This window comes from Garra rufa, chromosome 15 (genome assembly GCF_049309525.1).
Source record: "Garra rufa chromosome 15, GarRuf1.0, whole genome shotgun sequence".
Taxonomy (NCBI): Eukaryota; Metazoa; Chordata; class Actinopteri; order Cypriniformes; family Cyprinidae; genus Garra; species Garra rufa.
This window is the reverse complement of record NC_133375.1, coordinates 8,712,055-8,737,236: the sequence shown is the minus strand read 5'-3', so window position 1 is coordinate 8,737,236 and position 25,182 is coordinate 8,712,055. Positions and strand designations below refer to the sequence as shown.

At 35.3% G+C, this 25,182-nt stretch overlaps 1 protein-coding gene across 1 annotated transcript; it reads left to right on the top strand.

The window, feature by feature from the left end:
* Window positions 1-839: 839 nt before the first annotated feature.
* On the top strand, window positions 840-24,976 carry plod1a (procollagen-lysine, 2-oxoglutarate 5-dioxygenase 1a). The gene is made up of 19 exons (XM_073818928.1): window positions 840-1,018; window positions 1,698-1,786; window positions 3,826-3,959; window positions 4,072-4,235; window positions 6,313-6,425; window positions 6,605-6,668; window positions 12,434-12,531; window positions 12,636-12,737; window positions 13,183-13,314; window positions 15,653-15,774; window positions 15,941-16,045; window positions 17,546-17,671; window positions 17,858-17,999; window positions 19,050-19,163; window positions 19,280-19,345; window positions 19,616-19,720; window positions 21,041-21,187; window positions 22,336-22,461; window positions 24,317-24,976. Exons 1-19 carry the CDS (start codon window positions 931-933, stop codon window positions 24,470-24,472), a joined length of 2,193 nt encoding a protein of 730 aa, XP_073675029.1. The 5' UTR covers window positions 840-930; the 3' UTR covers window positions 24,473-24,976.
* Window positions 24,977-25,182: the final 206 nt, after the last annotated feature.

The window sequence follows — 25,182 nt, the reverse complement described above, 5'->3', positions numbered from 1 at the left end:
TTACATGTTTCCCAGAAGACAAAATAAGTTACATTTACCCTGATCTTCAAATTTAAAAAGTTTAATCGTGTTAACCAATGCATCGTGTTTCCTTCTGAAGCATCAGTGAGTGTTTGAATCTTCTGTAATGGTTGCATATGAGTCCCTCAGTTGTCCTCAGTGTGAAAAGATGGATCTCAAAACCATACAGTCATTGTTGGAAAGGGTTCAAATACATAATAATAAAGAATTTGTGATACTTAAGGATTTTTTTCTGAAGAAAAGCCAGCATTTCAACTGTTCAGGACAAACTAGGGACTCAAAAAATGGTGAATCGTTCAGGTAACAACACAGTATTAAGAATCAAGGATATGTAAACTTCTGAACAGAGTCATTTTTTATAAATTCAACTATTATTTTCTCTTGTGGACTATATGTAAACATCTTTTATGTGAAATATCATATTCTAGCCGGTACTAAATAAAAAATAACATGCATTTGTATGATCCCTCTTATTTTGTTAAAATAATTAACATTTTGGAGATGTTGGAAGGGGGATGTAAACTTTTGACCTCAACTGTATGTGTGTGTGTGTGTGTGTGTGTGTGTGTGTGTATTTAATATTTAGGGATTCAATCCTATTGTTTTCGTAGGGTGGTTTATTATTATTATTAAATTCACACCAAAGTCACATCTAAGTCCAGTTTATATTAAAGTTTAGTCTTAAAAACAAACAAACAAACAAACAAACACTGTGAGCTCCTTCTCAGTAGGCTACGTGTGGTCAGGGATCCTCTGGTGAAACCCATACTATAGGAGAGGGGTGGGGAAAAAGGCAGAAGTGGGCAGGCTGTGTTTGTTCGAGAATGTACAACTAACTTTCTCTCGAGGAAAGGCCTTTATTTCATCATTCGCCGTTACTGCGGAGGTGTGAAGATAACGGGTCCGAAAATGAGAGGAGTTCTGGTCGCCCTCGCCTGTTTGTTGGCGTCCTTTGCTCGGCTTGACTGCAATCAACAAGGCTTGATCCCCACCGAGGGTAAGGCTATGATTTCAGCTTATCACAGTCGCTTCTGTACACGATAACGTTACTCACTACTGCATTTTTCCAGGATGGGTTGATTGTAAGGGGTTGTTGCTAACCTGGCGTGCTCGGTAAAGTTAGCCAAGCGTTACGGACAGACTCACGTCGCTGACGTGGACCCCTTCATACAGATATATCAGTGTGGTGCAGATGAGATAAGTTTGTTTCAAATGACAGGAAATTACAGTAAAACAATGCAAATAGTTAGCAAATGTCTTAAACTGCAATAAAAGGAAACAAAACGAAATCTGAGTGCAGCGAAACATATTTGTTACATTGTACCTAAGTTACACACGTTTTCTCGTAAACAGATAACATGGAATGCGTGTAGACTGCGCTGCAAGGAAAAAGGATGAAAAGATAAAAGTAGCTACGCATGATAGAAAACCCCTTAGTGTTTAAAAAATATACATCTTCTATCAGACTTAGATTTGTTGCGCCAAGTTTATGTATTGCATAAGAGTAAGTTAGTATTCCAGCTGTGCCTGGAGTTCCTGTCTGATCCTCAGAAGAGAGAGCAGTGGATGTGGGATTCCCATTAGGATGTGCTCTTCCAGCACGTAGACAGTGGATCTGTAAGTTTGAGGAACACTCTGTGTATTCATGCTGGTTTGTGTTTTCTCTGTCTCAGGAGATCTTCTAGTGCTGACTGTAGCCACGCAGGAGACTGATGGCTTCAGACGCTTCTTGAGATCCGTCAAACACTTCAATTACACCGTCAAGGTGCCGCACTTTATCAGCAGTTACTATTTTGAAATAGTGATTAATAAATATATTTTTGTAATGTTCATTCATACATGTTAATAAAGGGCAACGCTAGGCTACAATCTTAAAAATAAAGGTGCTTCATGATTTTTGTCTAAATGGTTCCATAAAGAACTTTTTTGTTTCACAAAAGGTTCTTTGTGCAATAGAACGTTCTTCAGATAATTAAGATGGTTCTTTAAAGAACCTTTGACTGAATGGTTCTTTGTGGAAAAATGTTTCTTCTATGGCATCACTGTGAAGAACCTTTTAAAGCATCTTTATTTTTTTTAAGAGTGTAAACTATTCTATCAAGTGAATTCATAAAAATGACAAGGTTATAATCCATTTTCCCCACATTTTTTATTTATTTATTTTTATTTTTTTTACAAAATCTCATCTAAACATTTGCTTAATGGCTAAATTTTGTCAAATCATCTGAATATCAACATTCGTGAGATTTAGTCAGTTGAAACAGTTTTAAGGTTAATTGATCTGTTATTATCACATTTTTTTTCCCTCTGGAAAATAGTCATTTATTACATTGTATTATATTGAATATCAACGTTTTTTGTGTCTGTTTGTCAGTGAGACACATCTGTGTTTTTGGATTTGTGCAGAGAAAATTATAGTTTTTTTATTTTTAATTAAAAATGTAAAAATAGACGGGTGCCAGAATTGGCACAGAAGGATCCAAGTGGCATGTTGGTAGTAGTGTTATTATTTTTAAATGTAATACTTATGCAATTAATGGGGTTATTATTTGGTATTTCTATAAATTAGATGCACATTTCTGAGAATTGTTCGCTTTCATTAAAACTAAATTCATTAAAAAGCGATGCCATGAAGAACCATTTTTGGCTCCACAAAGAACTAATTTAGTCAAAGTTCTTTAAAGAACCATCTCTTTCTTACCTTTTTATTATCTGAAGAACCTTCTTTCGCCACAAAGAACCTTTTGTGAAACAGAAAGATTCCTCAGATGTTAAAGGTTCTTTTAGACAAACAGGTTCTTCTATGGCATCATGAAGCACCTTTATTTTTAAGAGTGTATGGGCAGTTAAATATGTAAATATTCATATGCCTGTCTATAAGTTATTGTCTGTAGTTATTCAATTAATCAATAAAATTGTCAAAATACAGTTTTAAATAGAATAGTTAATTTAGTATTTTACAGACACTTTAAAAAAATCTGTTTATATCCTTAAATAACACATTAGTTATTTGCATTTGCTATAATGCACAAAAAACATAATTATATGTAAACCTAGACCACAAAACCATTTGTAAGGGTCAATTTTTTGAAATTGAGATTTGTACATCATATGAAAGCTGAATAAATAGCTATCTATTAATGTATGGTTTGTTAGGATAGGACAATATTTGGCCGAGATACAACTATTTGAAAATCTGGAGTCTTTTACGGTGTGAAATTTACAAAATATCTTCATGGAACATGATCTTTACTTAATATCCTAATGATTTTTGGAATAAAAGAAAAATAATAAATAATCTTGACCCATACAATGTATACAATGTACCAGTGTCACTTAAGAATTGGTTTTGTGGTCCAGGGTCACATATTGAAATCGTAAAGCATAAATCATTATTACTGTATTTGTAATTTATGCTGATGAAAATAAAAATATTGTATGTCATTTTTATTATTTTAGTAACCTATCATAATTCTTTTGTGTTTTTCACTTGATTTCAGATTGAAATTTGACCTTGACATTTTTGTTAGATGGACCCTGCACTCTTAAAAATAAAGGTTCTTAATTGGCATCAATAGTTTCATATATGCAGAAAAAGTTCTTTAAAGTTGAAAAAGGTTCTTTAGATTTTTAAAGTGTTCTTCAAAATGGTTCTTTTAAGAACTGTTCTCTGAAAGTTTTTTTCTTCTACGGCAATCACTGCTAAAACACCTTTTGGAACCTTTATTTTTAAGAGTGTATATAACACAGTTCATGGTCTATAATCTGCAGACTGATGCCTGACATTCCTCTAATGCTTTTTAGGTTCTCGGAAGGGGTGAAACATGGAAAGGTGGAGATTACATGTCTGCTCCAGGTGGAGGGCAGAAAGTGCGCCTGCTGAAATCTGCTCTGGAGGACATCCAGGAGGAGAACAAAGTCATCCTCTTTGTGGATAGGTAATTACGTCCATCGTAATTATACCTGGAGTGGGTTGATATATCTCTAATGCTTCAACGATCAGTGTTGATCATTGACAGTAAAAATTGTTTATGCTTGGGCTTTCCACAGCTATGACGTGATCTTTTCTTCTGGTCCGAAAGAGCTGCTGAAGAAGTTTCAGCAGGCCAAACACAAAGTTGTGTTTTCTGCCGAGACGCTCATCTGGCCAGACCGTCACCTGGAAGACAAGCATCCTCATGTCAGAGAAGGAAAGAGGTTCCTTGGAGCAGGAGGCATGTATTTCTCTCTTGTTCTAATATTATTGTTTTTGAAGAGCTTTAGGTGTACTGTAAGCTCTGATAGCTTTATTTTGTATAGTTTCAAAAGATTCAGAATGAATGTTATGAATAATTTACACATAGGGTTGAAAAAAGGTGGACAATTACCAGTAAATTACAGAAACATTGCAGGAAATTTGGAAACTTTCAAGGATTATTTAAAATCTTCCCAGGATTTTTGGGAAGTTTCTGGAAATTCATCTGAAAAATGTTCACCCCTTTGCAAACCTATTTACACATACATTTCACACTGACATGTTGAAGATACTAGTGCGTTCAGGTTCTCCTGGGACTACAAAAATACAGCATTTTTTTTATTCCACTTCTACAAAATGAATGAATGATGAATGAAGCATGCATGTTTTTGCTTTTTGATGTTTTTCGACATCAAATCAATTTGTGAAGGTGCCGTAACAAGAATTGGTATATATACATATATATCATATCATAATTGTGGAATGCTGTAATATTTTGTATATGCAATTTCAAGGAAAAACAACAACCACATAATTTAAACAAATTTACAGCCAAAACAGAAGCTACAGCCAAACTTAAAAATTGAAACTCAAAGGAAAGAAGGAGTTTCCCACTCATAATTATGACATGACATCATAAGTATGGTGTTAATGTGCGCTCAACTCATAAATACAGTCTTTCTTGACTTGAATGCACCATATAGTTCACCTCAAAATCAAATGTAAATGTAAAAAATATTATTATTATTTTTAATTTAAATACAAAGAGGCTCTTTTTAAGACCATTAAGTTTATGTTTCAACATTGTAATACTAAAAAATCCTTTTCCTGTTCAGTATACTATTACAGTATTACAGTTGAGGTCAAAAGTTTACATCCTCCTTTTGGAATCTGCAAAATAGGAGGGATTAAACAAAATGCATGTTATGCATGTGATATTTACGCAAAATAAGAAAAATGTACACATATCCATTCTATTCTACAGTTTTCACCCCCCCTTAATTCGTGTTTTTTTCCTTCTGAAGCATCAGTGAACGTTTGAACCTTCTGTAACAGCTGCATTTGAGTCCCTCAGTTGTCCTCAGTGTGAAAAGATGGATCTCAAAATCATAAAGTCATTGTTGGAAAGGGTTCAAATACACATAAATGCTGAAACTACCAAAGAATTTGTGGGACCTGAAGGATTTTTCCGAAGAACAGCAGACAGTTTAACTGTTCAGGACAAACTAGGGACTCATGAACAACTATCACTAAACAAAAAAATACAGCTGTGGATCATTTAAGTAAAAAAACATTATTAAGAATCAAGTGGATGTGAACTTTTGAACTAAGTAATTTTGATAAATTGAACTAGTATTTTCTCTTGTGGACTATAAAGTTTTTGTGTGAAATATCTTATCAGGTCAGTACTAAATAAAAAATAGTATGCATTTTTTATGAATAATTAACATTTTGCAGATTCTGAAAGGGGGTGTAAACTTTTGACATCACCTGAAAATGTCTTTAAAACTATGTAGTATATACAGTTATACGTTACTTTTCAGTAGAGTTTGTTTATTTCAAAGCCTTAAATTCAGTGATTGTCAATTTATTTGAAGAGTCAATAAATGCTTAAGTTTTGAAGGCAAAGGTACAACCAGCTAAAATAATCTCTTTTAACCTTGTAATTCAGTGGTTGAATGTAATTTAAAAGAGCTCATATTCTTGTCTTTATAGAGTTGCATTTACTAAGAACTGCTTTACTGAGACATTTAGACTTCCTCCTTTTTCAGTTTCCTTTCTCACAATCCCTCAGAATGTTCCAGAAACACTCATGCTTATAGAATGATGTCAGAGACTAACAAACAGATGTGAAATAATCACAACATACTTTACTGTCTTTATTGCCACCTCTGGCCTCTCTGAAAACCCACTCTCTTCCCATCTTTTCTTGACTGATAGTTAAAAGATACGTTTAAATCATCCAATTACACACCTAAACCAGATAATAATAACTTTAGTGTCTATTTATAGTTTTTTTTCCATTGTAATGCTTCCATTGTAATTATTTTTTCTAGGCTTCATTGGCTATGCACCTAATCTTAAACAGATGGTTTCAGACTGGTCAGGAGCAGATAGTGACAGCGACCAACTCTATTTCACCAAGATATATATCAACCCGGATAAAAGAGTGAGTGTTTCGGTAGTTTTTTGGGGTTTAGCATGGTTTCCTAAAACTCTGCTCTGTTTTAAAAGATTTTTAGCCTTGTTTTCAGAATGCACATTGAAGTTCACAGTTTTCAGTAATGACACATATTAAATGTGTTATACTGCATTTTGACGTTTTCTTCCCTGTCATTTCCTCCGTAGAAGTCTATAAATATAACTCTGGACAGCAAGTGCAGATTGTTCCAGAATCTTCATGGAGCTCTTGGTAAGTGTATCATTTTGTGTCCCTACACACTGGTTTAGAAACACAGCTGTTAGAGATTTAATTGGAGAACAGCTCCAGCATAAACTCTTTTTAAAAGGCCTCTGAAAATTTCTTACTAGCATCAGCTGTCTGAAGAAAAAACATCCTTTTTTATGGTCTCCAAAGTGCAGCGTCAGTACAGTTCTTGCTCTCTGATACCTGCTGGGAAGCTTCCTCTTAATGTAACATTTCAGTTTAACAAGGGATTGCTAATGCAGTGCTTTGCTGTGGGTCTCAAATGCTGATTGGCTTCATGTGGACTGAAGCTCTTATTTGAGTATTAAAGGATAACTATTGCCAAAATGCAACCTGGGCTGTTTTTTTTTAACTGTAAACGAAACAAACATATATCTAAAAGCATAATTACGACAAACGAGCCGTTTTTGAGATTGACCGTGATTTCGTTTTGTGGTCAATGGCCGGTGAATGGGAATACTAGGGGCATAAACTTGAGCGCATCAAAATCGATATTTTTACAACACTAAGAAGGCTCGACACACCATGAAACTTTACACGAAGTAACGCCTGGGTCTCTACACATGAACTCCAGCATTGAGAACATTGTTTGTGTACACAGAGTTTACTAAAAAGAACAACTCACTTACACTGTTTAGGTTTCTGGTCGCGGCCGTCTTGCCAGTCAAGAAGTGTCGATCTCCGAATGCGAATGGATGGACTCCATAGGACGAAATATTAGGCTTATATGAGGCTCTTTTTACAACTAGAAAGTTAATATTGTTTTTCACCTGCGACAAAACAATGAATTAGCCGTGCATTTATATGGAAATATGCTTTAGGAGCTATCCATCTTTACTCTCCTCGCATTCGGAGATCGACACCTCTTGACTGGCAAGACGGCCGTGAGCGGAAACTCAAACAGTGAAAGTGAGTTGTTCAGAACCTTTCTTTTTTGTAAACTCTGTGTACACAAACAATGTTATCAATGCTGGAGTTCATGTGTAGAGACCCAGGCGATACTTCGAGCAAAGTGTCATGGTGTGTCGAGCCTTCTTAGTGTTATAAAAAAAAAAGTTATGCCCCTAGTACTCCCATTCACCGGCCATTAACTGCAAAACCAAATCACAGTTAATCTCAAAAACGGCTCGTTTGTCGTAATTATGCTTTCAGATATAAGTTTGTCTCGTTTACAGTAAAAAAAAAAACAGCCCAGGTTGCATTTTGGTAATAGTTATCCTTTAAAGCTGCGCTCTGCTCAGCTGGCAGCTGTAGTTTTGACTCACTGCCAGATTGTGGGAGGAGGGCGACTTTCCCAGTTGCCTGTAATGGCATTTGTGGCTGGAATGTCAGAGCTGACTGTGGGATGTGCCTGTGCACACGTATACCATTTCACAGGATACTATAGCCCAGGTGTGGGTTCAACAAAACACCGCTCCTTTTGTTATTACACCACATAAATATTTAGGTATGCTGCCATTTTAAGAGAATAAAAACCATAAAGTAAACTAGATAAAAAGAGTTTGTCAAGACACACTTTAGGTTGGCTTGAGAAAGCCTAGCTTGAAAATTAAAGCCGCTGTAAAAGCTTAAAGTTTTGAACTTTATAGAGAAAGATTAGATTATTAGCATGTTGCTAGCATGATTAGAATGTAGTTAGCATGATTCTAACATGTTTCTAGCATAGCTAAGTATGTTTCTAGCATGATTAATAGTTACTAGCATGCCATTAGCAAGTTTCTAGCATGTTTAACATGTTTCTAGCATTATTATCAATTTGCTAGCACGTTTCTAACATGTTTCTATCATAATTAGCAAGTTGCTAGCATGTTTCCAATATGATTAACAAGTCGCTAGCATGTTTCTAGCATGACTAACAAGATTCTAGCATGTTCGTAGCATGGTTAGCAAGTTGCTAGCATGTTTCCAATATGATTAACAAGTTTCTATGCTTCCAATATGATTAGCAAGTTGCTAGCGTGTTTCTAACATTTCTAGGCTGACTAGGAAGTTGCTTACACATATTTAACTAACATGTTTCTAGCATGATTAGCAAGTTGCATCATTGGCCAGTTGCTAGCATGTTTCTAGCATGATTAGCAAGTTGCTAGCATGTTTCTAGCATGATCAGAAAGTTGCTAGCATTTTCTAACATTTCTAGGCTGACTAGCAAGTTGCTAGCACATATCTAACTAACATGTTTCTACCATGGTTAGCAAGTTGCTAGCTTGTTTCTAGCATGATTATCAAGCTGCTATTATGTTGCTAGCATGTTTTAGCATGATTAACAAGTTGCAAGCATGTTTCCAATATGATTAGCAAGTTGCTAGTGCTTCCAGTATGATTAGCAAGTTGCTAACATGTTTCTAGCATGATTAACAAGTTGCTAGCATGTTTTATTATGTTTAATCATGTTTTTAGCATTATTAGCAAGTTTCTAGCATGTTTCTAATGTTTCTAGGCTGACTAGCAAATTGCTAGCACATATCTAACATGTTTCTAGCATGATCAGCAAGTTGCAACATTGTAAAGTTGCTAGCATGTTTCTAGCATGATTAACAAGCTGATATTATGTTATTAGCATATGTTTTTATTATGTTTAATCATATTTTTAGCATGATTAGCAAGTTTCTAGCATGTTTCTAACATTTTTAGGCTGACTAGCAAGTTGCTATCACATATCTAACTAACATGTTTCTAGCATGATCAGCAAGTTGCTAGCATGTTTCTAACATGTTTCTAGCCTGACTAGCAAGTTGCTACCAAGATTAGCAAGTTTCTAACATGTTTCTAGCAAGATTAGCACGTTATAAACATGTCATTAGCATGACTGACAAGTTACTAACATGTTTCTAGCATGATTAGCAAGCTACTAGCAAATTTCTAGCATGTTTAACAAGCTGTTATTGTTGCTATTTTTATGTTTTCAGCATGATTAACAAATAGCATGATTAACAAGTTGCTAACATGTTTCTAGCAGGATTAGCGCATATTAACATGTCATTAGCATGACTGACAAGTTACTAGCATGTTTCTAGAATGATTAGCAAGCGACTAGCATGTTGTTAGTGTGATTAACATGTTACTAGCACTAACAGCTTTCTCAAGCGTTTGTAGACTAAACTAGTTCGTACTAGTCCTCATTGTAAAGTTTAGTGATGTCTTTCTAACTTTAGCTACTGCCACATTTTAACCTTGAGATTCTTTTTTAAATGCATGACAAATTCTTAAATGTATGATTCAGATACAATAGGCCTCTTTAGAAAATGTATGGGAATGTGGTCTGAAAGTGTATTTTGATACAGGGAAAAATGGTTACACTTTATTTTAAGCTATGTTATTACATGGTAATTACGCTGTACATTTAAGTACAGAGTAATGTTAGCTAACAACATGCACTTATTGTTGGGTTAGGGTTAAGATTAGGGTTTTGATTTATTATGCAATAATTCACTGTTATTGCATCGTTCACATTTACATTTAGCAGATGCTTTTATCCAAAGCAACTTTCACAAGAGGACAATGGAAGCAATCAAAATCAACAATGAGCAAAACATGCAAGTGCTATGACAAGTCTCATTTAGCCTAACGCAGTGTACGCATCAAGGTTTTTTAAAATTTTATAATAAAAAAAAGAGAATAGATTGAATAAAAAAAGAAAAAGCAGGCTAGTTTTAGAGGCCTAAAATTAGACAAAATACAACAAGAACAGAGAAGCTAGTGTTAGTTTTAGTAAGTAAATTAGAGTCTAAAAGGGCTATTTTTTATAAAAAATTTGAACAAATAGAATTAGAATAGAGGGTGCTAGAGTTAGGCCCCGATCACACCGAACGCGTCTTTTAGTTCTAAAAACGAGAGGCGCACAGCGCTGCCTTTTTTGGTGACTTTTAATAAAAGAGCAGTGTGCTGCGGTTTTTTATGTTGCTAAGCAACGACCAAAACAGCTGTCCTGTCAGTTAAATCAAAGGATTATAGCGCGAGCACTCTAAAATCTTAGTTTTTTGCTGTTAAGTAAACTGTCATATTAGCAGAAACCCTAAATAATACCGCTCTGGGTTACCCACGACAGACACCAAAGGTTTCTCCTCCATTTATTGCAGTCTCCGGACTTTTTAAGCAACGGTAAACTTTCGTCACCACAACAGAAGGCCCACCTCTCCATTCATTCGATTGGACAATGGAAAAGAACGCGAATGACGTTGGGCGTTTTTCCGCTCAGAGTTTATTTTTTTTCAACTTCAGGCGCTCAGAGCGCTCCTGCAAAAACGCGAGGCGCAGCAGGCGGCAAAAACGCCAGGCACCCGGGGCGCATAAGCAGCGCGCAGAACGCTCACTGCCAACAGAAAACCATTCAAAAGAGGCGCCTCCCACTGCAAAAATGCGTTTGGTGTGATCGGGGCCCAAGAGGGTCAAATTAATGATGGAAGAGATGTAGTTTTTAGCCGATTCTTGAAGATGGCTATGGACTAAGGATTGAGTTGGGCTGGTCATTTCACCAGGAGGGTAAATTTTCTGTGAAATTAAGTTTGTGCCTCTTTGGGATGCCACAATAATGCGCCGTTCACTTGCAGAATGCAAGCTTCTAGAAGCACATAAGTCTAAAGTAATGAATTTAGGTAAAGGGGTGCAGAGCCAGTGGTGGTTTTGTAGGCAAACATTAATGCCTTGAATTTTATGCAAGCAGCTATTAGTATCCAGTGCAAATTGATAAAGAGAGGTGTGGCGTGCATTCTTTCCGGCTCATTGAAAATTTATCTTGCAGCCGCATTCTGGATTAATTGTAAAGGCTTGATAGAACTGGCTGGAAGACCTGCCAAAAGAGCATTGCAATAGTCCAGTCTGGACAGAACAAGAGCTTGAACAATGAGTTGTGAAGCATATTCCGAAAGAAAGAGCCTGATCTTCCTGATGTTGAATAAAGCAAATCTACAGCCAAGGCAGTTTTAGGAATGTGGTCTGAGAAAGTCAGCTGATCACCAATTACAGCTCCAAGTTTTCTGGCTGTTTTTGAAGGAGTTATGGTTGATGTGTCTAACTGGATGGTGAAATTGTGAGGAAACGATGGATTTGATGGAAACACGAGCAGTTCTGTCTTGGCAAGGTCACGTTGAAGATGATGTTCCTTCATCCAGCAAGAAATGTCTGTTAGACAAGCTGACGTCCGAGTAGTTATCATCGGATCATCAGGATGGAAAAAGAGTTAGAATTGAGTATCAGTGATATAAAAAGCCATGTTTCTGAATGACAGAAGCTAGTGATGCCATGTAGACAGAGAAGAGAAGTGGTCCAAGAACTGAGCCCTGAGGTACACCAGTAGCTATTGTTGTGATAAACCTAAGAGCATGATGCCAACACTTTAAATACATAAATATTGATGCAATAACTTTTAGTAAGAAAGCAAGAAGAATTAAGAAACATTAAAATACAAGCATTAAAGTGTGAAGTTTGCTGCTATGAATGCCTCATTCATCCTCAGCACATATCAGGTCCATTGGAATTCATTTCCTGTTCTGATCATCTGTTTCAGCTTCAAAAGGCTGTTTGAAAAGCTTTATTTTTCTGTCTAGATCAGAGGTATTTATTTCAGATCCCTAAGGGAGATTCATTCAAACATTTATGGAGGAAATCCTTTATAAATGGGGCCAGAGGATATTTATGGCCATTAAACTGACCATATAAATACACAGTGATTAAAACTGAATTCAAATGAATTATTATGAAGAATCTTAATCAGAATATTAAAACTAATCATTTTTTAATTGTGTGAACAGATGAGGTCGTGCTGAAGTTTGAAGATGGACGTGTGCGAGCCAGAAATGTGTTTTACGACACGTTACCCGTTATTATCCACGGCAATGGACCCACCAAAGTAAAACTATTTTACTGTCATTATCCAAATAACTGATGTAAAAGATCATTCTACAGCTTTTTGTCTTTTTGTTTAATCCATTTGATTAAATCCTGTTTTTCCAGCTTCAGATAAACTACCTAGGAAATTATATCCCAAATGTGTGGACATTTGAAAATGGCTGCACAATATGTAAGGAGAATCTGCGACCTCTTTCTGGACTCCAGGTGGGCCTTACATTTACTAGTAGTATCACAGTTAGTAAAACAGTAAAACATTAGTAAAACAGTGTTTTAACTAAAATTAAAATAGAAAAATGCAATTCAATTCAATGTTTACTCTATACATGCAGTACTTTTTTTATAATTTTTATATCAGTAATTCTTGAACGAATATGTTAATGGACTTGCATTTTAAATCTATGACTTTTTTTACTAAGGTTTAAATCCATAAAATATCTAAATTATTATAATAACCATTAAAACAGTACACAAAATAATATATAACTTTATCAACTTGACTACATTAATTTACACCAATAAAAGTTTAATAGCTGGCATTTTCACTGTTTACTTCATAAGCATTCATAGACACTTCTGTAGGCAGCTAAAACATGTATGTTTCAATTAAAATTGAGCTTTTGCCAAATAATTGTCTTTTTTTTGTCTGCAGGAGAGTGAATATCCTGTGGTGGTGATTGGCATTTTCATCCAGCAGCCCACACCCTTTGTCACAGTGTTCTTTGAGCGCTTGCTTAACCTCAAATACCCCAAAAACCGGCTCCAATTATTCATCTATAATCAGGTAAAATATTATCATTTTTGACCACAAGGTGGCACTGTCCCAAAACGTTTTGAGTACTTTCAAGTCATGGTCTCAATGGTATATACAAAGTTTCCTAATGGTACACCAATGCATTCCTAAAATGTAGCATTTTCTATCATTATACTCTATTGAAGTCAATGGCAATATTATGTTTTGTTTAATTATAGCGTCACCAAAAGGCACAATCCCACAAATTTTTTTATGTGTCCTTAAAGTGTGCTCATACATATGTGTGTGAAAATATGGTGAAAATTTGGTGAAAATATCTTATTTTGTTTTGGAGTTACAGACATTTTTAAATATGAGAAGAGAAAAAATGACCAACGACTGACTTTGTTTGCATTTTTTTGCCACTTACTATCAAAATTTTGCCAGTTGGGCATTAGTGTGTAGCCGGCACACTATGTTTTCGAATTTCCTGCGGTGGTTTCGTGTCGATCGGCGAAATGGTTTCTGAGATATTGGCAAATGTTTTTTAAGTGCTAAAATGCAACGTTGCACAAACTGTAAGGCAAAACCTAGCATGTTTGGTATAATATAAAAAGTATTTGATTTTACCACTAGGTGGCGCTCACTCAAAACTTCTCAAGCTACTTCAGGGTATCCAGCTGATGACCCATACCGTGTTTTGTAATGATACGTCAATGTGTCCGTAAATTATAACATTTTACTACAAAATTTAAAATGGTCGACACCCAAAATGGCTGACATAATACAGACATTTTGGGGGGGGGGGGGGGTACAAACCAACGCTCTCAATTGATCTCAATTGACTTTGTATTGCAGGAAGCTGACTCCTTGTCATTTCTGACTTATAACAAAAATCAGAACAATGTCTGAAAAGCTGCTATGTGACAAGGTGTACAGTAAACAAGCTAAAAAACACAGAACTACATTTTTATAAGCTGTCGACCTAAGAAACGAGTGTTTAAGGACACAAACGTAGAACGCAACGTGTCTTATTACTCTGAGAACTACGCCTGCTGGAGGGAAATTTAACGGCGACAGTAAACATTCATTATGTCAAAGGATTATTTCACAACACTGAAAGGAGGAGATTTATTGAGAAATTAAATTTTATTGGTCTATGTCACTGCACCTTTTCCTTACCTTCCTTTTGTTGGAAAAATGATCCAACTGAATGGCCCAATTGTGAAATACATTGACATCTACAACTATTTGTGTCCTTAAACACTCGTTTTTTAGGTCAACAGCTTATAAAAACGTAGTTTTGTGTTTTTTAGCTTGTTTACTGTACACCTTGTATCATAGCAGCTTTTAGACATTGTTCTGTATTTTTTGTTATAAGTCAGAAATGACAAGGAGTTTGCTTCCTGCAATACAAAGTCAATGAATAGTGTTGGATTGCCACCCCCCCCCCCCCCCCGGTGTGGGCGTGGCCTAAATGCGCTCTGTCTCTATGGGAAAATTGGGTATCATTCGACACGGCATAATGCACCAGTTTTGTGATTTTTGGCCAAACCATTTAGAAGTTATAAGCTAAAATAGCCATTTTTGTATCTCCTGCCCACTAGGTGGCACTGTGCCGAAACTGTGCAGGTAGTCTCAGGTCATGCTTGTTATAAAACACACCAAGTTTGGTCTCAATACACCAAACCGTTGTGGAAATATAGCCTCAAATCCATTTTTTGCGCGTTTTTCGAGAACACTGACTAATCAACTTGAATTCCATAACTTTTTGTCAGCATGGTCTGATGATGATCTGAGCCAATTTTGGTGAAAATCAGACAAACCATCTAGGACAAGTGTATTAGTTTACTACAAGTTTACTATTAAAAATAGAAAAAAACTAAACCTTACGATTTTTGAATTTTGGTGTTCATTCGACTCGGCTTGAACCAAGGATTCAGACAAAAAAAGAATTTGCTTTGGTTAATTTTGACACTGTCCTCTATCATTGTGCCAGAGCAAGCAGTTCTATAGGATGCCATAGACTCAAACGGAAGAAACTGAAGAAGAACAAGAATAAAAGCGCAAACAGATATAATGATGACCATTACATGTATCTTAGAGTAACATGAATCAGAACAAGATCAGTATCAGGAAACTGAACCGCCTATCCTGTTAAATACATTGTGCCTCTTGAGTATCATATGATATTCTTTTCTTCACTGAGTCTTCATTGTTAAATTCAGATGAAATTTTGTTGAACAGCAGTTTTTCACATGGATCTTTTGTATATTAATAAATCAAGTTGCCTGTGTTGATGCTCATTATTGTCTTTCCTCATAGATGTTTTTTTAATGTTGAGTACATAGCAATGAGGGACAATACTTTGGATTCATGTCTTTTGCAGGAACCACACCACGAACTACACGTACTCACATTTCTCAAACATCACGAGTCTGAATACCTGGGTGTGAAGATGATTGGACCAGAGGAGGATATAGATCCTGTGACCTCACGAAATATTGGCTTGTGAGTGGCCTTTTTAAATTCAATATTTATTTTTATGCTTTAAGCACCATATAATGCTTTAAGCACCATATCAAACACCTTATGAAAGCTGGTGAACATGTGTCATTGTACAAAAATCTCATCTATGCTTTGAAAATTACATTAATATCTTATTTCTGTGTTGCAGCGATATGTGTCGAGACGACATTGACTGTGAATACTTCTTCAGCATAGACATAGATGTGGTTTTAAAGAATGAAGACACACTTAGAATCCTTATTGAGCTCAACAAGTAAGTCAATAAGTAAGATTTGAAGTATAGAATAAACTTGAAAAATGAGGGCAGGTATGAGTTTGTCCTCTACTGAAGTATAGTAATGCAATTGGTGGCTTTAAAGGCCACCAAAAGATGTGTTTTTCTACATGAATTATTCATAAAAATTGAGTATTTGAGTTGTGATGTTGTCCAAAGCTTTTCTAGGTGGACAAACGTCAAGTTATTTTAGTTTCTAATGAATTTTCAGCATCAGTACTCCAGTCTTCAGTGTCACATGATCCTCAGAAATCATTCTAATATGCTAATTTGCCACTCTTTTTTTGTTGTAGTAAACATTTATTATTAGTATTAATGTTGAAAACTGTTTTTGCTTATGAATATTTTGTGGAAACTGTAAAAGACTACTTTTGGGGTAATTAAGATTTTTAAAAAAAAATGCATTAATACTTTTACTCAGGAAGGATGCATTAAATTGATAGTGCCAGTGAAAACAAAATAAAGCTACAAAAGATTTCTGTTTTATATAAATGTTGTTCTTTTTTTAGCTTTCTATTCATCAAAGAATCATGAAAATGTATCATGGTTTCCTCAAAAATATTAGGCATTGATAATAAGAAGAACCTTTATTAATAACTGAGCACCAACACATTTGATAACATTTGAGCATTGAAATCTGAATATTAAAATGATTTCTGAAAGAACGTATGACACTGAAGACTTGTTTTTTTCCTGATATGAATCTTTGTCACCTGTTCAGATTCACACTAGTTAAAGGAGAAGTTCACTTTCAGAACAAAAATGTACTGATAATGTACTCACCCCTTTGTCATCTAAGTTGTTCATGTCTTTCTTTCTTCAGTTGTAAAGAAATTATGTTTTTTGAGGAAAACATTTCAGGTTTTCCGGTTTAAGACAGTTAGGGTATGTCTCAAAACTTCCATCTTATTTTCAATCGTCCTACATCGCTGTATAAGTACCGACCCAGTGTTTACAAAGTGTACGTGCAAAGAAGATCAAACGCCCTTTACAGAAAAAGATAAAACAGCGATGTAGGACAGTTTTGAAGTTAGAGGAGAAAATGAGATGGGAGTTTTTTGACATACCCTAACTGTCATGAACCAGAACACTCAGAGTACAGGCAAAGCTAGATAAGATGAGCATTTGAGGTAAATTTTTAAGAAAATATCTGATCGTTTCACTAGATAAGACCCTTCCTCCTCAGCTGGGATCATTTAGAGCCCTTTGAAGCTGCATTTTAACTGCATTAAGTTCAAAATCGGGGCCACCATAGAAGTCCACTATATGGAGAGAAATCCTGAAATGTTTTATTCAAAAAACGTAATTTCTTTACAACTGAAGAAAGAAAGTCGTGAACATCTTGGATGACAAGGGGTGAGTAAACTACCTGTACATTTTTGTTCTGGAAGTGAACTTCTCCTTTAAGTTTATTGTTCATTTCATATATAATTACTTTGTTTTCTTTTAGTCTAATAATTCTTTTTATGAACCTAACAGGCCTTTTATTACACCAATGATGACCAAACCCGGGCGTCTGTGGACAAACTTCTGGGGTGCTCTCAGTGCGGACGGGTACTACGCCAGGTCAGAGGATTACGTGGAAATAGCTCAAGAACGCAGAATGTAAGTTGGTGTTTCGTTTGTTTCATTTGTTCTGTTTTATCATTGAGAATCCACAGAGATAGTTTTGCTGGAAGGAGATCTGTATGTTGAGTATATTTCACTGCTCAAAAAATATGAAGCAGTCTTTGAAATTCATCAAACCGGGGTGAATGGCAAATATGTGATGGTTCTCTGATGCCTCCACAGGGGTTTGTGGAATGTGCCATACGTCTCTAGCATATTCCTGATAAAAGCCGATACATTGAGGACTGACCTCAAAGATCCCGACCTGTTTGAATCCGCAACGCTTGATCCGGATATGGCCTTCTGCTCCAAAGTTCGAAACAAGGTCTGACATTACACTCAAATCAACATACAGTTGAGGTCAAAAGTTTACATACACCTTGCAGAATCTACAAAAATGTTAGTTATTTTAGCAAAATAAGAGGGATCATTCAAAATGCATGGTGTTTATTTGGCACTGACCTGAATAAGATATTTCACATAAAAGACGTTTACATATAGTCCAAAAGAGACAATAATAGTTGAATTTATAAAAATGACCCCGTTCAAAAGTTTACATACACTTGATTCTTAATACTGTGTTGTTACCTGAATGATCCACAGCTGGTTTTTTTTTGTTAAGTGATAGTTGTTCATGAGTCCCTTGTTTGTCCTGAACAGTTAAACTGCCCGCTGTTCTTCAAAAAAGCCTTTCAGGTCCTATAAATTCTTTGATTTTTTAGCATTTTTGTGTTTTTGAACCCTTTTCCAACAATTTTAAGATCCACCTTTTCACACTGAGGACAACTGAGGGACTCATATGCAACTATTACAGAAGGGTCAAACACTCACTGATGCTCCAGAAGGAAAAACCATGCATTAAGAGAGGAGGTGAAAACTTTTGAACAGAATGAAGATTTAATTTTACTTATTTTGCCTAAACACCATGTTTTTATAATTTAATATGCCCTTCAGAAGCTACAGAAGATACAGGCTTCCCAGAAGACAAAATCAGTTAAATTTACTCTGATCTTCAAATTCGAAAAGTTTTCACCCCCTCGCTTTTAATGCATTGTGTTTCCTTCTGGAGCATCAGTGAGTGTTTGAACCTTCTGTAATAGTTGCATATGAGTCCCTCAGTTGTTCTCAGTGTGAAAATAAATATAAATACATGGATCTCAAAATCATACAGTCATTGTTGGAAAGGGTTCAAATACACAGAAATGCTGAAAACATGTTTACTATATATAAACGTCTTTTATGTGAAATAAATAACATGCATTTTGTATGATCCCTCAAAAATGTATGAACAAGGTGTATGCAAACTTCTGACCTTAACTGCATCTTACATCTTATAATTACATCTTGCTGATTTATCTATATATTTTCATTCTAGGGTGTTTTCATGTTTGTAACAAATATGCACACTTTCGGACGAGTTTTATCAACTGAAAATTACCAGACAAACCACCTGCACAATGATCTCTGGCAGATCTTTGAAAATCCTGTGGTAAGATAAAGTCACAACAACATGTAACTAATGTTATTCAAGACATTCATGCTTTATTGTTTGTTTACTGAATTTTTTTTTTTTCTTATTGTTCTTTCATTTTTTCCTTGGAACAGGAATGGGAGGAAAGATACATTCATGAGAATTATTCCAAAGTCTTGAAAAATGATTTTATAGAAACAGTGAGTATTCATTATGTTGTTCAGATAATCATAGTTTCCACAAAAATATGAAGCAGCACAAGTGTTGCTTGATAATAATAATGAATGTTACTTGAACAGAAAATTAGCATATTAGAATGATTTCTCAAGGATCATTTGACCCTGATTTTGACTGTTTTGATGACAGTAATAAAAACAGAAACAGTTATGTTTCACAATATTACTCTTTTAACTGTATTTCTGATCAAATAAATGGTAAGCATCAGGACTTATTTGTAATTCTTTGTGTAGCCATGCCCTGATGTGTACTGGTTCCCTGTGTTCACCGATGTGGCCTGCAAACATTTCATTGAAGAGATGGAAAATTTTGGCCAGTGGTCAGGAGGTGGAAATGTGGTAAGTTGTTGTTTTTCTGTTTCATCCCCATGCTGTTTTGCTTTTTTATGATCAGGGGCTCGTTCTTCGTACGTCGCTAACTAAGTTAGCTGGATTTGATTGTTGACGATTTTGCGTGATCTTGGATCGCTCGGTTCTTCGAAGCTCATCTGGGACTTGCTGTCATAGCAACAGGTGCGCAAGCTTAAACCTGCTCTGGAGCAGGTTTATTTCATGTAAACAGGATTCAGGCTGCGCTCCTGGCGGGTTATGATTGGTTGAAATGGCGAGGTCACATCTGATTGGTTAAAGAGCACGACTGACGCGGACTGACTCACGTGGGAAAAGAAAAGTATTATAAGTAAAGTAAATTAATAATTTTAAATCACCAAGGATGTATTAAGTTAATAATTAAAAATTTATTAAAAGTTAATAATAAATAATTTACATTGTTATATATATATCACAGGTTCCAAAAAATATTTGGCAGCACAACTGTTAATATTATCCAACATTGATCATTCTAATAATAAATCAGCATATTAGAATGATTTCTGAGGATCATGTGACACTTAAGACTGGAGTAACAGCTGATAAAAATTCAGCTTTTCATCACAGGAATAAATTCTATTTTAAAGTATGTTAAAATATATATTTAAAAAAAAAACATTATTTTATATTGTAAAAACATTTTGCAATATTACTGTTTTTTCTGTATTTTTAATCAAATAAATGCAGCCTTGATGAGCATAAGAGACTTCTTTAAAGACTATTACAAGTCTTACTGACCCCAAACTTTTGAACGGTAGTGTATAAAAAAATAAAAATAGAAATAAAATAACATATCAAGGAAAAAACATGTAACATGGGCAGCATTAACGCATTTAATTTGTTCACTACTTTTTGCCAGCCCTCTCTCCATGCTTTTGCAGCCTTTGCAGTTTTCCCTTGCGTTTTAAACTTATTATTATTATAAATTAAACTCTGAAACTCCTGAAATCCCTCAATCAAGAGTTCTTGCTCTGCTGCAGAAAAATACTGAGCGCGCTCCTTCGTCATGTTCGCCGACCAATCAAAGAGTTGCCGATCAATGTTTCTACCATCGATACGTACCCCCTTTTTTAAGCCACCCAGTGATCTCAAATAACTTCATCCAGCTATACTAATCATCAACAACAGGTGCGTTCGGAGAACCAGAATAGCGAGCTCATAGTTAGCGCGATGATTTGATCTTGGATGTGTCATTTGATCTTGGATGTGTCATTTGATCTTGGATGTAGTAAGCGAGGTAGGAAGAACGGACCCCTGCTTGAGCTTGATTATGATTTCTGTTGCTTTCAGGACAATAGGATTCAAGGTGGATACGAAAACGTCCCCACTATTGATATCCACATGAATCAGGTGGGCTACGAAAAAGAATGGCACAAGTTCCTTTTGGATTATGTAGCTCCGGTCACTGAAAAAATGTTTCCAGGATACTACACTAGGGTAAGCCTTACTTTGTTCTTCGTTTCCACAGAAATATTAAGCAGCAAAATCTGTGTTCAGCACTGATAATAATAAGAACCATTACTAATAACTAAGAATCAATCATAATTGATAATTATTGGCCATCAAATCAGAATATTAGAATGATTACTACAGATTCATTCAGCTTAGCATCACAGGAATAAATTACATTTTGGAATTTATTAAAATATAAAACACAAATTTTAAATGGTCATAATGTTTCACAATATTACCATTTTTACTGTATTTTTAAATAAAATAAACCCAGTCTTGGTGAGTAGAACAAACTTGAAAATGTTTATAAAATTCAATAGTAAAAAAAAAAAAAACATTAGACATTCCTGACTGGGTGATGTTTGCATGTCAACATGAAGCGGCATTCACAATCTATTTTATTACCATAAATGTCACATACAGTATGTCACAAAAGTGAGTACACCCCTCACATTTCAGCAACCATTTTAGTATATCTTTCTTAATAGACAATACTATAGAAATGAAACTTGGATATATTTTAGAGTAGTCAATGTGCAGCTTGTATAGCAGTATAGATTTACTGTCCTCTGAAAATAACTCAACATACAGCCATTATTGTCAAAATAGCTGGCAACAAAAGTGAGTACACCCTAAATGAACTTGTCCAAGGTGTCAATGTATTGTGTTAGCATCATTGTTATCTGGCACTGCCTTAATCATCCTGGGCATGGAATTGACCAGAGCTGCACAGGTTGTTGCTGGAATCTTCTTCCACTCCTCACGGAGCTGCTGGACGTTAGACACATGGTGCTTCTCCACCTTACACTTGAGGATGCCCCACAGGTGCTTTTAATAGGGTTCAGGTCTGGAGACATACAAGCTGCACATTGACTACTCTAAAATATATCCCAGTTTCATTTCTATAGTATTGTCCCTTGAGAAGATATACTAAAATGGTTGCTGAAATGTGAGGGAATTTAGCAAATAAGATATTTTGAGAAACTCTAGATATAACAAGAATTGTTTTATTCTCAAAGTCTGGAAAAAGTGGCTGTTATTTTCGAGAATGGAGGTATTTTCTTTTGGTTGACTGACCTACTTCTGAATGCTGTATGATGACTCTACGTCTGTCTGTGTTGTGTCTCCTGCAGGCTCAGTTTGACCTGGCGTTTGTAGTCAGATATAAACCTGATGAACAACCCTCATTAAGACCACATCATGATGCCTCTACCTTCACTATCAACATAGCGCTTAATCAAGTGGGGATTGACTATATGGTGAGTGAAACAGTTTCCTTTTTGTTAAATATTTTCTTACACTAAAAAAGTGAAACAATGACACCTTATTTTAAATACATTTACAATAAGGTTCATTAGTTAACATTAGTTAATGTTAGTTTCAGCATTTACTAATGCATTATTAAAAACAAAAGTTAGTTACAAAAACAAAAAAAAACAAAACAAAACTCAAAGTATTTAATGTTATGTTTAGATTTAGAGCTATTTCAATTTATGTCAATTAATTTTACTGACTCGATGGATTATTACGAAAGTGACATTTAGTATTTGCACGTGTTTAAAAGTCTTGCCAGTACTTGAAAGCCTGCTGGTTTCTTTGCAAACACACACCCAAAGCGTGTTCACCGAAAGTGTCTCTCAGTCAGCGCGGAAATGCTGAATTAAGTTTTCTTTTGCATGTTATTGCTACACACTTACACGAAAAGTAATCAAAATGCACCGTCTTGGAGAGTATTCATGCAAATGCAGTCGGTTTTGTCTTGTGTGAATTTGAACAGTTGGGAAAAATACAGATGTGTCAAAAGTGTCTGTGCATCCGGCCTTAAAGCGTCAGCAGCGTAAACCTGATGCAGCAGACTGCGTCATATTACATTTACCTATTTTATCTCACAATTCAGATTTTTTTTCAAATGTCGTTTATATAAACTCATGATTTTGAGCTGAGGGGAAAAGGGAGAATGGATTTTCTTATCCTAATTGTGAGATATAACAATATAATTGTGAAAATAAAGCCATCATTTTGAAATATAAACTCAGATTTACTTTTTTTTACTCTTTTATTCCATGGCTCCCATAGACTGCTATTTAAAAACTTTCCCCTTACAGCCTCATTTTCATCCAAGAAAATTTTTTAAATGCCATCTACCCTGTCTAAGGTCTTACCATTCGTCATATAAAACCCAAAACACAGCCACAATCAGAATTAAAGAGGTGCATTTTCTGCTCCAGGTCTCATTCACTAAGCTTCCTACCCACCCCGTTGAATTTATACATTTACTAGATAACAACAAATAAAGTCAAGTCCTGTCCTATAATTTTTCACATTTTAAAAGCTGTTTCACTCTGAAATTTGTCACAATACATAAGCTATAACTTCTGTTACATGACTTTAAAGTTGGCTGAGCAGGACACTAATTATGAGATGGTGTGAAATCAAAAATCAAAATGGCAATATGCAATAGAAGTTTGCTTTTGTTACATATAAATTGTCATTGTCTTATTCTAGTTGTAAAGGTTAAAACAAGGTTAAGATACTGACGAACAGTAGTGTTTAGTTGGACTCGGACTTGAGTCCGACTCACCCCATTTTGGACTCAGACTCGACTCAGGTTGACTCGAACCCAACACTACCTTTTTATTACCTTTTTTACCTAAACATGCTGCCGATTGTCATTAAAGGGACAATTTGCCCAAAAAATTACTCAGATGGTGTCCCAAACCTCTATTAAATACACCTACTGTACCTGAAAATTAAAGCTTGTTTTATTTGTATATTATGTGTATTTGTAACATGAACTCTATCTTTGTTCTTATTTTTTTAAATAACAAAGATTCAAAAATTACAGACATCTGCCATTCTTCTTAGTTTATATTGTGTTACCTTGTAAGGCTTTGGTTTTAAAATATGGACATCTTTTGGCTGTACTGCTCAGACAACTTGCAAAACAGTAAAACCAACATGACAAAGAATTGTGATAAATTCATGATATTTCTGGGAAAATTATGATATTGTTGTCTTATCGCCCACCCTTACTTTAAATATGTGTCTGCTATTTCTAAGCAGTTTGACTTAACAAGAGCCGATTGTATTAACGATCATTGACTTTCTGTTCAGGGGGGCGGCTGCCGGTTCTTGAGGTACAACTGCTCCATTAAAGCTCCCAGGAGGGGCTGGGCACTCATGCACCCTGGACGCCTCACTCACTACCATGAGGGTCTGCCCACTGTAGAGGGGGTCAGATACATCGCCGTCTCATTCGTGGACCCTTGAACTCCTTTTTATTGCAAACTTGAATTTGCCTTGAATTCAGAAGACTCTAGAATAATCAAATAATCAACAAAAAATGTTGACACAGTGCCTTACATAGCAAAGATTCCAGTGTATATATATTTTCCATGTTTGTGTTGCATTAAGGCGTCTTTTGATTACAATCGATTAATGTCGAAAGCAGTTTGACAGATTTGATGTGACTTCTATGCAATGGCATTTTGCTTTACTACGTTTATTTATTGTCATGTATTGAAGGGATTATTCCATACAGACGATGTGGATTTCTTTAATGTATCTGTCCTTGCTTTGACATTCACAGGTTTATTGAGTTGTTTTCTTTATTGATGCCCCTCAAGCAATTGGTGCTGATGTTTGAAAACAGTCGGACACATGGTTTGTTTTCTTACTGCGTAATTGTTCAGAGATTTATTTTCTTGTCTTGTTTATGGATCAGTCGTGTCATGAATTTTGGAAGAAAACAATAAAAAGGAGAAAAAATTCTAATGGTTAATGGTATAATTATGTCACCCGAAAATGAAAATCCCGTCATAATTTTTATCCATGATTTTCACAAAATATCAAGTAGTACTGTGTTGTTCCCTAATGAAAATAAATATACTAAAATGTATTTAAAATACATTTATTTCATGCTAAGTACACACAAAAAAAATACATTTACATATTATGTTCTTAATAAAAATACCCTACAA